We start from the raw sequence: 16,490 nt of genomic DNA, 5'->3' as shown, positions 1-16,490 counted from the left end.
TCATCTGTAAGGGTACAGAAATGAACCTTAAGTATGGAAAAAAACATAAAGTAAAAATGATATATTATGCTTTCAGGAGATGGGCCCCAAAAGGTTAGGCCAATAGCTGTTTGCATTCTAAATCCAGCAGGCTGATCATTCATAATATCTGACAAATAGAAAAGGATATTGTTCGTGGTACTCTATCGATCACTAGATTGTGATGGGACTCAATTTTAAAAATGAATATAGGTTAAATAAAGGTTATTTATTTTGTAAATCTAATTCATGTCAGAGATTGGATTAAAGCCTATAATTGATTAACTTAATTACAGGTAAAAGCTTTCTGAAGTAACTAATGGAAATAATTTTCTGCTTTAAAGAAATCATATTTCATTTTATTGGTCTATACCAGATGTGTAGTGGTCTTCAGATAACTCAATTAACTATGAGGAAGGACAATGGAATTTTTTATTCAATGGGTGGTATGAATTTAATAAATTTGGAAGAATTGTGACTTTGCTTTTACTACATCCTGTGATAAGAGAACGAATTATAAGAGTTTGGTAAGTGTTCAAATATACATAAATTTATATTCATAGGTATACGCAGGTCAGAGTGAGTGGAATTGCATTAAAAACCTGGGTAGTGTCAGTAGCTGGCAGGAGAAACATCTTTTCAAAATCTGGGAAACCACGCAACACATTTTTCTTTTTTTCTTTTGTCTTTATTGTAAAGGATGAAAAGTTCTCAAAATTATTGAGAAAGGAAATTACATTTTGCTTTGAAATTTTTGGTAAAATGCCATCGTGGTGATGACTTACAAGGCAGTGCAAGGCATGTGATTAAGCACACCACACATTTACGGTTGTATTTATAGAGCTTTCCGCAACTTGTGGAAGAGCTGTGCTTCAGAAACCTTGGTTGCAAATCAAATACCCTTTTCTGTTGCTTGTCCGAGGCTCCAGGCTGGGCTTCAGGAGCTGTGTGGGCTGATTTTGTGACCTTGGGCAGGTCATTTCTTCTCTCAAGATTGTCAGCATGTTAGCTGTGAAATGAGGCATCGGTTAGTTATAAAACAGTATATACTTGTCATCCAGCTCTTAAGAAAATGCTGGCACATTATAGTCACTCAATATACATTAGTTAAATGAATCAATTGCATTTTTAAACAAGAAAAATACAGATGAGTATAAAGAAAAATGATATTTAAATCACCTATAATTTTAACATTTGGCTGCGTATCCTTCTAGATATTTCTTTTTTGGTGGGGGCATATAAACATTTGTTTCCTTTTACCAAATTGGATGTACTGATTGGAGTCAGCCTTGTTCATTTAACATTTACCCCTGTCCTTAAATACCACTGGAGAATGTAATTTTGCGGCCCCATTATCCTCTCTGAGGCTGAGTCTTGGATCTCTCTCTCCAGCCTCCATTTTCTTTAAGCTTCACGCCTCAATTTCTGCCTGTCTCTGGACATCACAAGCTGGATATCCCAGAAGCACCTCAAACTCAGCATGTTCCAAACAAAATGTGACCTCTCCTCCAAGTTTCAAACTCATTTTTCTTCCTGTTTCCCAAACTTTAATGGTTCAGTTCTCATATTCTTCATGATGGACATTTTGGTGATTTCCAGTTTTTTTTTCCCAATATATAGCAATACTGTGACAGATGTCCTTTTATGTAAATTATTGTTCATATTCTTGATGATTGCCTCAGAAGTCATCCCTTAGAATAAAATGCCTGGGTTCATGAGTATTAGACACACCCTAAAGGAGTTTAATACATGCATTCAGACTGCTTTTCAGTGTATGTGCCCATTATCATTCCAATTTCACTGCATTCTGGTCGATGGTGGATAATGACTTTTATTTTATTTTATTTTTATTTTATTGAGACAAGGTCTCACTCTTTCACATGGGCTGGAGTACACTGGTACAATCTCAGTTCACTACATTCTCAACATACCAGACTCAAGCAATCCTCCCACCTTAACCCCCCAGTAGCTGGGACTACAGGCGCACACCACTGTGCCCAGCTAATTTTTTTTTTTTTTTCTGTAGAAACAGGGTCTCACTATGTTGGCCAGACTGATCTCAAACTCCTGAGATCAAGCAATCCACTCACCTCAGCCTCCCAAACTGCTGGGATTACAGGTGTGAGCCACTGCACCTGGCCTGCAAATTAAACTGACAAAAGAGAGATTCAGAAAAGAAAAGACAAATTTTAAAAATTCAAGTGCATATGTAGGAATTCACAGAAAAATGTGACTCAAGGGGACTAGAATTTGAGGGTTACACACCATCTTAACAGAATAAGGGAAGGCAGAGCAGGAACTTAAAAAGAAACAAATGACTTCTTAATGGGGACAGTCGTGGGGAGAAAAGACACATAGGAAAGCAAATGACTTTAGAAAAGGTAAATAGGCCCTTAGAAGAAAATATGGGACATACGATAATTTTGTGACAATGTCTATTAGGAATGGTGTCAGCTTCCAAGTCTCTAGTGGTAAGTCAATCATCCCTGATTGTGAAATCCCTGGAGAGGGGATGGTAATTGAGGTCTTTGGGAAGGCTTTGCTTTATAGCAGATTTGGGACTTCAGGAAAAAAGAAAAAAAAAAAAAAAACACCTATTCTCAAATATCTTGAGCTCAAAATAATCTTTATGCTACAGTGGCGTATTCTAGAGCTTCAGCTGCCATCTCATTCGGAATAATCCCAAACTAAAGATTTTTCAAGTTGGCTGTTAGGTTTCATGAATTCAGTCAACAAGTATTTCTTGGAAACCCACTAAGTGCCAGGCATTGTGGCTGGTACAGAGGTTCTAGAGATGAAAACCATGATATTTGGTCTCAGTGGTAAACAGACTAGAGGCATATGGGTCTCTAATCTCTCTGGACTTTGATAAAACATTTTATATAGTAAGTTTGTGCTTTGTAGACTTTGCTTTGATGATTGTCACAATTTTTGTGTAAACATGTGAGGTCAGTGACACCTGGCATTTTCCCTTTTGCTGAGTCATCAGTCATACTGACCTGCATCACCTGGCTGTGTTTCTGAGCTGCTTACTTGGCTGACAAGTGAGCCTGGGCAACTGCCCAGCATCTACACCTCAATATTGCTTTGTGCTTTTCTCTCACAAGTGAAGTAACAAATTGAGGGAGGACACTTCAAATTTGCCATTATGTTTCATTGCAACTAACAGGGAAATTGCATTAAACAGTGATAGTCATGGATGGGCTCCTGAGCCTGAGGATCTGTTGTTCACACATAAAAGCAAAGACCTTAATATTCATGTGAAAGTAAAACAAAATGTAATCTTTTTTAGAAGTCAAGAAATTATTTGAGGCATAGATACAGAAATAAACTATAATTGTGTTTGTTCAAGTCCCAGTTAACACTGATTTGGTAGTGAACTTCGGAAAATCTAAGCGTTCAGCCTTTGATGTGGTCAGCATTGACATTCCATATTAACATTTTCATAGAAGAATTTAGGAAACTACAGGGCCAGGACTAGCAATATTTTTGGGAAATGACATTTCACACTAACATGCAACTTACACAGCTTTCCCAGTTTGCTATTGGAAAACTTAATCATAATTATTCCATCTCATAACTTTTGGGGAAATTCATTGGTCCTTCTCTTCCTTTCCCCTTCAAACATGTTGAGAATATTTATGTGCCAGGCACTGTAATGAGCACAGAATGTACAGAGATGAACCAACATTGATTAAATCAGAATCTCTGGGGTATGGGGTAAATGCTTCCTATATGACTCCAGCATGATCCAGGGTTAAGAATTGGTTGGACTTAGCACAGGAATGGGTAGAGGAGAGAAGAACATGAGTGCTGTCTCTCTTCGAAATGGGAAAGAACTCAGGTCCACTAAAAGAGCCAAGGGACAGTGTCACTGGAGTGTTGTGAATGAGTTGAGAGGAAACAACTTAAACATAGAATAGGTACAGTAGAACTGTGGTACTGTGCACTGTCATATATGTAGTCCTGTCATTGATCAAAACACCATTATGGCACATGACTGTACATATATATGCCTTGTGTCATGTATTTTATGTAAAATATTTATTTTATTTTTCTTATAAAAATTATGAGTTTTAATAGAAAATTTAGACAATATTGAAAATAAAATTTAACTAGGGAAAAATTTAAAAGACCTGGAATAATACCACCCAGGACTAGCCACTTAAACGTTTGTCTTAGCTAAGTTCGGTTTTGTGTTCATGGAGAGTGTTGGTATGTTCTGAAGCACATTATTGTGGCTCATGTTGTCATGTCTGGCTTCTCTCTCCCTGGCCATTTTGGCCAGCCTCAGGACCCTTCTGGCATCCTCTACCAGGTCACTCCTACATTTTTCTCCTAGTTTTGATGCTCTTTGGAATCAGGTCTGTATGTCTCCCTGTTGCATGTACCACCAGGTGGACACGTGCCCAAGCACCTCACTCTCAGGGGGTTCTCCACTTCCCTCGTGTTCCTCCTAAGTGCAGATCACACTCCTCCTCTGTCCACTCACCTGCCATCTTTTCAATCATCCCAGTCAAATCAGCTCACCTGACTCCCTTTGTGCCTAAAAACTATCATTGCCCTGTCTTCCTCCTCTGGGACCAACATTTTATATGGTCCACATTTTATATGAACCTTAATTCTGCCCTTTATCACTTTCTGTTGAGCTGCTACCTCTTCCCCTGGATCTTCTTCCTCAGAGCTTCCCCTCATGCAGTTCATGTTTCCTGAAGGCCCAGGCTCTAGGGCCTGATGACTTGGGTTCCAACCCTGCCATTGTCCCTTGCTGGCCATGAGATTTTGGCCAAGTTATTGATGGTTCTATATTCAGTTTTTTTTTTCTTTATTTTACTTTAAGTTCTGGGATACATGTGCACAATGTGCCATGGTGGTTTGCTGCACCTGTCAGCCCGTCATCTAGGTTTTCTGTAGTCAATTTTCACCACTCTAAAGTGGAGTTAACAATACTACCTGCTGCAGAGCTCTTGAGATGGTTAAAATATGCAAAACACTGGAATAGTTCCTAGAGCATCAGGGTGCATAGAAACAGCATCATAGCACTTGCTGTGAGTCAGATATTATTACACTTAATTGAAAACTTCCATGTGTATGTCCTAATCCTGATTAAAATCCAAGCTGTCTCTGATCTCTAAGTTGATCTTTCTTTCCTCTGAATTCCCAGTCATCTTTTGTCTGTACCTCTTCTAGGGAGCTTAGCAAATTTTACCTCCCTTTAACAATTTCTATGCTGCTGTTTATTGTAAAAGTAGACTTGCTACCTGTTATTACAATCTAATTATTTTATTATATTTATTTGTTGGTATTTCTGTCTCTCCTATAAACATCGTGAGGACAGAATCATTGCCTACATTGCCCAATTATTTGTGTCATCTCCCACTTTCTTCACTACATATAATGGCTTGCATGTGGTAGACCTTTTCTGGTAGCAGTTTTATGGAAATAAAATCCACCCACAATACAATTTGGTCATTTAAAGTGTATAGGACAATGGCTTTCAGTATATCCACAGAGTTGTGCAAGCATCACCACAATCAATTGTAGAACACTTTTTTTTTTGTTTGTTTAGAGATGGAGTTTCGCTCTTGTCACTCAGGCTCGAGTGCAATGGCACGATCTCGTCTCACTCTAAACTCTGCCTCCCAGGTTCAAGTGAGTCTCCTGCCCCAGCCCCCTGAGTAGCTGGAATTACAGGCATCCACCACCACACCCAGCTAATTTTTGTATTTTTAGTAGAGATGGGGTTTCACCATGTTGGCCAGGCTAGTCTTGAACTCCTGACCTCAGGGGATCTGCCCGCCTCAGCCTCCCAAAGTGCTGGGATTACAGGCGTGAGCCACCGTGACCAGCCAGAACACTATTTTTTTTTTTTTTACCCCCAAAAGAAACACCATACCCTTTAGCTATCACCTTGGACTCTCCTCATTCTACCCAGCACCAGACAACTGCCATCTCACTTGCTCTATGGATTTGCCTCTTCTGGACATTTCATATAAATGGAATCACACACTATATAATCTTTATGACTGGCTTGTCTCACTTAGCATCATATTTTCATACTTCATCCATGTCATATCATGTGTTAGTTCCTCATTTCCTTTTATGGTCAAATACTACCCCATTGTATGAATAGATGACATTTTATTTATCCATTCATGAATTGATGGACATTTGTATTGTTTCTACTTTTTGGCTATCATGGATCATGCTGCTGTGAATATTTGTATACGAGTTTTTACAAGAACATGTTTTCATTTCTCTTGGCTATAGACCTAGGAGTGGAATTGCTTGGTCCTACAGTAACTCCATCTTTAACTGTAAGAGAAACTCCAAACTGTTTTCCTAAGTGGCTGTACCAGTTTACATTCCCACCAGCCATGTATCTAATTTCTCGACATCCTGTGTGTGGTAGACTTTTAATAGGGAAAGAATAGAAAGAATAATTCTTTAAGCTTGATTTTCTAGTTCAGTAGATGCTAAAAGAGGACTTTCTTCCAATGCTTTAATTAACAGCACATTCTATTAGAAAAAAGTCCTTGGTCCTCAGGGTTGTCTTGTCATACTGGGAAGACACTTTAAGAAGGAAGAAGGTAAGAAGATTAATCCATATTCAAATAAAAATACAAAGCCTGAGGAAATTTTTTCTCAGTATTTTTATTACATCAATAGGGATTTCTTTCTTTTTTTTTTTTTTTTGAGAAAAAGAATAATAAGAAAAAGAATAAAGAAGAGGAAGAAAGAGAAAGAGGAAGAGGGAGAGAGAATGGGGGTATTGCTTTGTTGCCCGGGCTAGAATGCAGTCTAAATATGGGTATGCCTATAATTGTCCTTAATAATGGAGACATGAAAGAAAATGAGGGAAGAGAGTAACAAACAAGGAGCCAACCAACATTTCGTTTAAACTTCTAAGTTGGTATGATGTGGTACTGATAAGAGTGTATATTTTGTGTAAAGTGGAGAGTTCTATAAATGTTAATTACGTTTACTTGTTCCAGATCTGAGTTCAAGTCCTGGATATCGTTGTTAATTTTCTGTCTCATTGATCTGTCTAATATTAATGTTGAAGTCTCCCACTATTATTGTGTGGGAGTCTAAGTCTCTTCATAAGTCTTGTATGTCTGGGTATTCCTGTATTGGGTGCGTGTATATTTAGGACCTTTAACTCTTCTGGTTGTTGCGTTGATTCTTTTATCATTATATAATGTCCTTCTTTGCTTCTTTTGATCTTTGTTGCTTTAAATACTATTTTATCAGAGGCAAAAATTGTAACTTCTGCTTTTTATTTATTTATTTTTGCTCTCTGGTTGGTTGGTAAGTCTCTCTCCATCCCTTGTTTTGAGTCTTTGTGTATCCTTGAATGTGAGATGGGTCTGGATGCAGCATACAGTTTTAGTTTTTTGTCCAAATTTCCTGTCTTTGAATTGAGGAATTTAGTCAATTTAAATTTAGAATTAATGATATATGTGAGTTTAATACTGTCATTTAATATTAGCTGGCTATTTTGCCCATTAGTTGATGTAAATTCTTCATTATATTGATGTTCTTTAGTTTTTGGTATTTTTTAGAAAGGCTGATACTGTTTGTTCCTTTCTATGTGTAGTGGTTCTTTCAGAAGCTCTTGTAAAGCAGGCCTGGTGGTGATGAATTCTCTGAGTGCTTGCTTGTTCACAAAAAACTTTATTTTTCCTTCACTTATTACGCTTAGTTTGGCTGGATGTGAAATTCTTGGTTGAAAGTTCTTTTCTTTAAGGATGTTGAATATTGGTCCCCACTCTCTTCTGGCTTGTAGGGTTTCTGCTGAGAGATCTGTTGTAAGTCTGATAGGCTTCCCTTTGTGGGTAACCTGACCTTTCTCTCTGGCTGCCCTTAGTATTTTCTCCTTCATTTCAACCCTGGTGAATCTGACGATTATGTGCCTTGGAGTTGCTCTTCTTGAGGAATATCCTTGTGGTGTTCTCTGTATTACCTGGAGTTGAATATTTTCCTGCCTTACTAAGTTGGGAAAATTTTCCTGAATAATATCCTGAAGCATATTTTCCAGCTTGGATTCATTCTCTTCGTCACATTCAGGTACACCTATCAAGCGTAGAATAGATCTTTTCACATAGTCCCATATTTCTTGGAGACTTTGCTCATTCCTTTTTATCCTTTTTTCTCTAATCTTGTCTTCTTGTTTTATTTCATTGAGTTGGTCTTCGACCTCTAATATCCTTTCTTCTGCTTGATCAATTCGGCTGTTAAAACTTGTGCATACTTCACGTAGTTCTCGTATTGTGTTTTTCAGTTCCATCAATTCACTTATTTTCCTCTCTAAATTTTGTATTCTTGTTGACATTTCGTCAAACCTTTTTTCAAAGTTCTTAGTTTCTTTAAATTGTGTTAGAACAAGTTCTTTTAATTCACAGAAGTTTCTTATTATCCACGTTTTGAAGCCTGCTTCTGTAATTGGAACACACTCGTTCTCCATCAAGCCTTGTTTCGTTGCTGATGAGGAACTGGGATCCCCTGCTGAGGAAGAGGCGTTTTGATCTTGGGTATTCTCAGCCTTTTTTGACTGTTTTCTTCCCTTCCTTGTAGATTTATCCATCTGTGGTCTTTATAATTACCGTCTTTGTAATTGGGTTTCTGAGTGGACGTCCAACTTATTGATTCTCAGCGCCAAAATCTGAGCAACCCACTGCGCCGACCAAATCAGCGGCGTTAAGATTGATGGTGCTTTTCTGACTCTGCCCCAAGAACCGACGCTCTGAGGCGCCGGCAAGACCGCCTCGCCGGTCACAAGAGTCGCGCTGGCGACCCGTGGGGCTCCTCCGCTGGGAATCTCCTGGTGCGTGAGCAACAAGAATTCATGTGAAAGTGTGGCGTCCTCTCGTTCTTTGCGTTTTCAGTGGGAGCTACAATCCCGAGCTGCTAGTGATCAGCCATCTTGGATCTCTCTCGGCCTCAGGGATTTCTTAAGAAATGCAAATACATATTGTTTTGCCACCGATAAAGCAATGTTATTTAAAGGTGGAGACAATGTACAGGATCCTGTACAAAAAGTGTAATTTTTGAGAGCAAAAAGAATTGGAGTGGGGCCAGGTAACTTAAGGAAGAATACGAATCTACTGAAGCAAGCAAGAAAAGTCGGGGTAGAATAGAGCTGGCATAACAGGTAGGACATGGGGGCATCTGGTGTGTCTGGACGCCATGGGGGGGATGGTGGGGGGGGCCGGAAAGAGAGGCTGGGGCACTGTGCCCTCCTGTGTTGTAACATGACCACATTTCTGGTGATAAGATAACATGATATAGGGATGATGGAAAAGTTCCTAATCCTGAAATAGTAGTGCTGAACTCATAAAACACTTACCGTGAATCTAACTCTATACTAGGCTCTTTTATTTACCTGTTTATTTTTTTATTCACTTGTTTATTTTTGAGACAGGGACTCACTCTGTTGCCCAAGCTGGCATGCAGTGATGCAGTCATAACTCACTGCAGCCTCAAACTCCTGGGCTTAAGAGGTCCTTCTGTCTCAGTCTACCAAGTAGCTGGGACTGCAGGCATGTGCCACCATGCCTGGCTAATTTTACATTTTTGCAGAGATGGGGTTTCAACATGTTGCCCAGGCTGGTCTTGAACTCCTGGGCTCAAGCACTCCTCCCACCTCAGCATCCTAGAGTACTGAGATTACAGGCATGAGCCACTGCATCTGACCCTAAGCACTCTGTATCCGTTACCCGTTTACTCCTCCTAACAAGCCTATGCTTTAGGTACAATTGTCCTCATTTTGCAGATGGTGAATTAAAGGCACACGGAGGTTAAGAAATTGCTCAGATTACCACAGTGAATAAGTAATGACGATGACCTTTGTACCCTGGTGCCCATGAGCCTCTCAGGTCCATGGCCTCAGGCACTGTGCTAGCATTCCACCTGTCTATGTTTTCTTCACCTACATTGTCTGAATACAATTAAAAACAATTAACCATCTTGTGATTTTAGTTTAAATGAAATCAATTTAAATAATTACTCAAAGTCACGTGATGTGATAACAGTTTTCAAATTAGTCGTGATGTAACGTAATGTAATATGCCAAGGGGTATATTGCAAGTTGAAGCAGAATGCAGGGATTTATAGACCACGTTATGAAGATTCCAGTTTGTGCAGAGACCAGGAGAAGCACTCAGTTTTCATCTTTGGAGTCAAGTGGTCACATTTATGCTTTGGAAATATCCCTCGCATTGCAATGAGGGGTTTGTATTGGAGGAAATGGGAGATGAAAATCAATCAGGATTCTTACGATAGTTAAGGTGAGAAATGAGAATGATCTGAACTAAGACCAGGGCGGCGGCAGTGGACAGAGGGCACGTGCAAATCTAAGAAAGATGAAGGGGTCACCAGTTGGTTTCTGGGAAGGCAGACAAGGCTAGAACCATGTAAGTCTCCCAGGATTCCAAGAGGACCACAGGGAAGTTAGAGATACAGTTCATCAGAATGGATTTTGATAAAATGGAATTTTATAATAATGAAAATAGCTTCTCAAGAAGAAAAAATGTGTGCATTTTTTTCACTTTTCCATTTTGATTTTTCTTTACAGTACTCACTCTGTTTTCGAGTCAAAGCCATTTTAATCTTATCAGATACGGCATTCCTTTTGCAGAAGCAATTCCAGCAGTTTTAATACTTTAAACTTAATTTATGAAAAGTCTATTCATGCCTTTCTAGGTCATTTAAACAGGCAGCATCTTTCTGCAATTTCCTGGACCCACTGAGTTTGCCCAAGTGCTTACAAATGCATATTGTTCAAGATGATAAATGACTTAGCTAGGAAACTGATGGCTAATTTGTTGAAACCTTCTTATGATTCCAGGCTGCTCTCGCAGGAGGCACCACCATGATCCTTGATTTCGCCATTCCTCAGAAAGGTGACTCCCTCATCGAGGCCTTTGAGACCTGGCGAAGCTGGGCTGATCCCAAAGTTTGCTGCGACTACAGCCTTCATGTGGCAGTGACGTGGTGGAGTGACCAGGTAATGCACCTGGATTCCAGTGTGTTCCCATTGTCCTCTTGTCCTCACACTGCACACGAGCAATGAACTGGTGACACTGATTGCTTCTTTGATGACTGGAGGACCAACTGGCAGGAAGACTTTTCATTGCATATTCTTTTGTATCTTCTGAATTTTTAATCCTGCAAAGTATTATCGATTTTAAAACCTAAGTTTAAAAAATAATATAAAGACAATAGGATACATCCTTATGCTCATTCATAACAGCTTCTCCTAATGTTTAATCGATGAGTCATCAATGCTTTAGGTGTAATGTTTAATATACTGATTTCTCTTTTTCTTAAATTCAATATCCCTGGAATCTTTTAAAGAGTACTTTCCCACAGGTTAGAAATTCAATAAAATATGTTTGACTTCTCAAAAAAAAAAAAAATCAAGGAAATTCTAAATTTAGAATTCTCTAGAACTAGAAGCCTGCCTTCCCACTCATGAGCCTTCTTTAGAGAGGAAGGGACAGGCCTGGACTTCTTCCAGAATCTTCTCCCAGCTGTTTCCTGACCGAGTGATCTTCCTGCTCTGCTGTTACCACCTGGTCAGACCATTTCATAACAGAGCTTAAAGCAACCTTCCATGTCACTAATTACCCAGCCCATGGCAGAAATAACATGATTTAGATAGATAAGACAGTTTTGAGAGATGTTAAAATATGTTGATTTCTTCCTACACAAATTTGTATGTGAATTTTGGAAGAAACTTTTACTTGGAATTTAAATTGCAACATGTTTTTCTATATTGCACTTAATTCAGAAATCTTTTTACCAGAAAGAGTTCACCATTAGGACATTATCTGAGTAACTTATAGTCCCACCTCCCTGACAAACTCAGGCTTTAGACACCAAGTTAATCTAAAACAAATATTCTGTAACAGAGAGTTCAGCAAACATAATAGCAAGGTTTATAGTCCATAGCTAAAGTTAATTTTTCTCCAAACATGCCATTTTTAGTGATCATCTGAACTGTTACACTTTTAGGATCGTCCCTCCTTTCCTTCCCTTTCCCCCCTCCCTTCTTTCCTCTTGTTTTCCCTCCCTCCCTGCCTCCCTTCCTTCCTTCTTTTCTTCTCTTCCCTCAGTCCCTTCCTTCTTCTCTTCCTTTTCCTATTCTCCTTACGTTATAACATGGAACAAAGGTAATGGTGTTTGTCCTTATCAGTGCTTCTCACACTTGAGTATGCAAAAAGTCACCTGGTAAACCTTGCTAAAATGCAGATTGTGGATTCTGTTCAGGGGCGTTATTCATTTGCTAGGGCTGCTGTAATGGTAGCAAACAATGTACCACAAACAAAATGGTTTAAACAACAGACACTTACCATCTCACAGCTGTGGAGGCCAGAAGGCTGAGATCCAGGTATCAGCGGGTTGATTCCTTCTGAGGGATCTGAGGGAGAACTTGTTTTGTTCCTGTCTCCTGACTTCTGGTACTTTGCTGACAACCTTTGGCATTCTCTGCCTTCATCTTCATATAATGTTCTCCCTGTGGCAGGTGTATGTCCCAGTTTCCACTTCATATAAATGCACCAGTTACATTGGATAAAGCCAACGTGCTCATGAACTCATCTTAACAAATTACATCTGCAAGGACTCTATTTCCAAACATGGGGTTAGGGCTTCAACATAAGAATTTTGGGGTCATACAAGTCAGCCCATAGCAGTAGGTTAGAAGCAGGTGGGACCTAAGATTCTGCTTTTCTAGCAAGCAACCAGGTGACACTGTTGCTGCTGGTTTAGGTACCAAACTTTCGGAGGAGCAAGGCTGAAGCCAATATGCTTGCAAGTTGTATAATGAGACTTTTCCATGGATGTCAATGGCAGGGATGATTAATGAGGGCTCTTCTACTCAGGGACCGAAAGATATTTCATGTAAGCAATGCAGATCATGATCCTCTTTAGAAGCCCATCATGTGAGTATGCTAACAATGTTTCAAGCATTTTCTGACTGTAAAGCTAAAGTACTCACTGTAAAAAATCTGAAACTGTTAGGGGGAAAAATGAGGTGCACTATCTCCCGTTCTGTCCCTTGCTGTTGTCACTTAACCTAACTTGGAGCACATTCCATCACTTGCCCACTCCCAGTATTTTGGAGCTTTTTTCCTAAATTAGTTAATTAGTAATTAATTTATTCAATAAATAGTTACTGAGTGGGCACTACACACCAGGCACTGTTCTAGGATACGGCACCGGACATATCTTACAAGGACCCTTCTCCTGTGGGGCTGAAATCCTAGTGGGGCGGACAGGTGATCAGCAAGTAAGAACATGCTATGCCCGGTGATAAGCACCATCAAGAAAAGGGAGGAATCTTACTAAGGGACTATACAGTTATAGCAGTGAGTGGATTCATGTGTAATAGTATTATTCTTAAACTTTGCTGACTCAGTAGGATTACACTGCTTTATTTTGTACTTTTGAGTTAGTAGGAAGTTTATTTTTTGCATGTGTTATTAGGCATTTATAGTTCCTCCGTGAATTGTCGGCAACATGTTTCAACATGTTTTTCTTATCGAGTTGAAAGAACTTTTATTAGCTAAGAGCAATAATCCTATGCATGTTACGTTTTTCATTATGTGTGTGTGTATGTTTTTACATATAGAAGTTCAAACAGTCTTATTTGGTCAAATCTACACTTTTTTCCTTTGAAATTTTTGATCCTTATTGAGGTTTGAATCTAACCTACAAGAGCAATTATAATTCCAGGAGTTTGGGAGGTCAAGGCAAGTGGATCACTTGAGGTCAGGAATTAGAGATCAGCCTGGCCAACATGGCAAAACCCCATCTCGACCAAAAATACAAAATTAATTGGGCATGGTGGCGCACCCCTGTAATCCCAGCTACTTGGGAGGCTGAGGCAGGAGAATCACTTGGACCTGGGAGGCAGAGGTTGCAATGAACCAAGATCACGCCACTGCACTCCAGCCTGGGCAACAGAGCGATAATCTGTCTCAAAAAAAAAAAAAAAAAAAAAAAAAAAAAAAAAAAAAAAAAGGCAATTATTGAGATAGTTTTGACATTAACTTGACCCTGACCCTTGGCAACCCTGAAGGCCTCTGAACTTCCAATGGATCCAGAGTCTCCAGCTCTCACCTCTGAGGAGCTGCCAGTGGGTCTCATGCCCACCACAGCTGGCCCTACAGCTAAACCCTGAGTTCGTGCTTTCTCGGGCATGCCTGAGTCCTTCTGCGTCTTCTACTTCCTCCTTCTAAGAACTCCACCCGTGGCTTTCAGATTTGAACTGGAATTCTTACCTCACATTAACGTTCATTCCTGCTGGATATATGGTTGCTTCTGTTGCTGCCAACATGGTTTCATGCTCATTTTCTAAAATAATTTCCTTGAACTAGGAGATAGATGCAGAGAATTTTATATCCAAATACAGAAATAAAGTACTTTGGGAAAAGCTCTTTGCTTTTTCATGATTTAAAAGTATGAGAGCAGCAACAGTTTATCAGATGAAATGGGGTATAACCTGGGAGAAAGATCAAGGCCTTGATTGCATTTTTGTGGAACTAAACTCTTGTCCTTATTTTACTTATTTCTCTTCCAAATGCAACATTTTAGAGAATGTTGAGATTATCATTTAAATTAGAGTAACATATTGTTGTTATGGTTGCTGCTGCCTTTTAGGTTAAAGAAGAAATGAAAATCCTTGCGCAAGATAAAGGTGTTAACTCTTTCAAGATGTTTATGGCCTATAAAGATCTGTACATGGTGAGAGACCTGGAGCTGTACGCAGCCTTCTCTCAGTGCAAGGAAATTGGGGCAATTGCCCAGGTCCATGCAGAAAATGGAGACTTAATTGCAGAGGTAAGCATTTGCATTCCAAAGCTTCTACAGAAATGACAGCAGCCATAACTTAAGGTGAAGATGATTGGGTCTACATAGGTAAACTCATTTAATGCATTGGAAGATGAGAAATCCAGAAATGGATTTTCTGTGGCTCAGAAACTCCCGACTTCATTTACTGGAGTCCCTGCTCTCAGCTTTTTGCAGGTAGTACACGCACTTGAATGAGAATTTCCCCTTTGCAAACCAGCTCTTAGATCTCAAACATGTGCTGTTTTGAAAACACAAATACTTTTCTTTGTGTCGTCCAGCACAGTTTTGGCTTTGTTGTTGTTTTTCAGAAGCTCAGGCTGCTGATTCAGAACACCAAAGCATGGACAACATCTGTGTCATCTTATGACTTAAGTAGTGTGTTAGGTAGCTGTTGAAAGCCCTACTCTTTTCAGAAACTGGATATTAAAATGTGCTCTGGAGGAATCGAGATGATATTTATTTCTCATGTTAGTCTCATTATTAATGCCTGAAGGGTACACCATCTGCAAGATTTAAAGAGCTGTCTCTTGCTCTTTATATTAGCTGATTTTTTTTTTTTTTTTTTTTTTTTTTGGTCTCCCTAGACTCAGCTCCCATTAAACTGAGTGAGATTGAGGTTCAGTGGCCACAAGGCAGAGAGGAATAATGAGAAGAGAGCGTAAGCTGTAAAAACAAAACAAAACAAAAAACAGACGAGGGTTTAAATTAGACTCTTCTATTCTATAGTTTCATGACACCAGGAAGTCTTTTTACCACTCTGAGTCTTGACTTCATCCCCTTCTTTTAAGGAAGAAATAACATTTTGAAGAAGAGAGATGACAGGTCGAATACCATTTAGTGGGTTGGATTGGGTAGCAAGTGAAGAGGATTAGTCCATAAGAAAAGCAGAACTGATTACAGAGTATGACAATGAGTCACTTCAATAAGGATCCATGGTATTTTATTTTGTTTGATCAATATTAAGTCTTAAATACAGGTATTGCTTTTCAAAGAATGTGATTAGAACTGACTTCATATCTTTTTCACCTTTTCTTTTTAAAGTTTTTTATTTTTGTAGGGCATATACTAGGTGTATATATTTATGGAGTACATGAGGTATTTGATATAGGCATGCAATGCATAAGAATCATATCATGGAAAATTGGGTATCTATCACCTCAAACATTTATCCTTTATTTTACAAACAATCTAATTTTACTCTTTTATTTTAAAATGTACAAATATTGACTATAGTCCTGTTGAGCTATCAAGTACTAAATCTAATTCATTCTTTCTAACTTTTTTTTTTTTTTTTTTTTTTGAACACAGGAACCATTCCCACCTCCCCCCACATCCCTCTCCAATACCCTTCCCAGCCTCTGGTAAACATCCTATTTTATATCTCCATGAGTTTAATTGTTTTAATTTTTAGATGCCACAAATAAGTGAGAAAATGCAATGGTTGTCTTTCTGTGTCTGGCTTATTCCACTTAACATAATGACCTCCAGTTCTATCCACATTGTTGCAGACGACTGGATCTCATTCTCTTTTATGGCAAGATCTTACTCCCTTGTGCATCTGCCACATTTTCTTTATCCATTCATCTGTTGATGGTCACTTAGGCTGCTTCCAA

General features: G+C 39.0%; 1 protein-coding gene across 2 annotated transcripts in view; it reads left to right on the top strand.

Annotated features, from left to right (window-relative positions):
• The window catches only part of DPYS (dihydropyrimidinase), an 84,991-nt gene that overhangs the window by 4,194 nt on the left and 64,307 nt on the right, over positions 1 to 16,490 (top strand). For both annotated transcript variants that reach the window (XM_074387036.1, XM_010349284.3), the window contains exons 2-3: positions 10,868 to 11,026; positions 14,686 to 14,865. In XM_074387036.1, coding sequence (XP_074243137.1) covers positions 10,868 to 11,026; positions 14,686 to 14,865 — 339 coding nt within the window. The remainder of the gene's footprint in view (positions 1 to 10,867; positions 11,027 to 14,685; positions 14,866 to 16,490) is intronic.

This window comes from Saimiri boliviensis, chromosome 15 (assembly GCF_048565385.1).
Source record: "Saimiri boliviensis isolate mSaiBol1 chromosome 15, mSaiBol1.pri, whole genome shotgun sequence".
Lineage (NCBI taxonomy): Eukaryota > Metazoa > Chordata > Mammalia > Primates > Cebidae > Saimiri > Saimiri boliviensis.
Note: the sequence above shows the minus strand (reverse complement) of the source record. Positions and strands in the feature narration are given on the sequence as shown.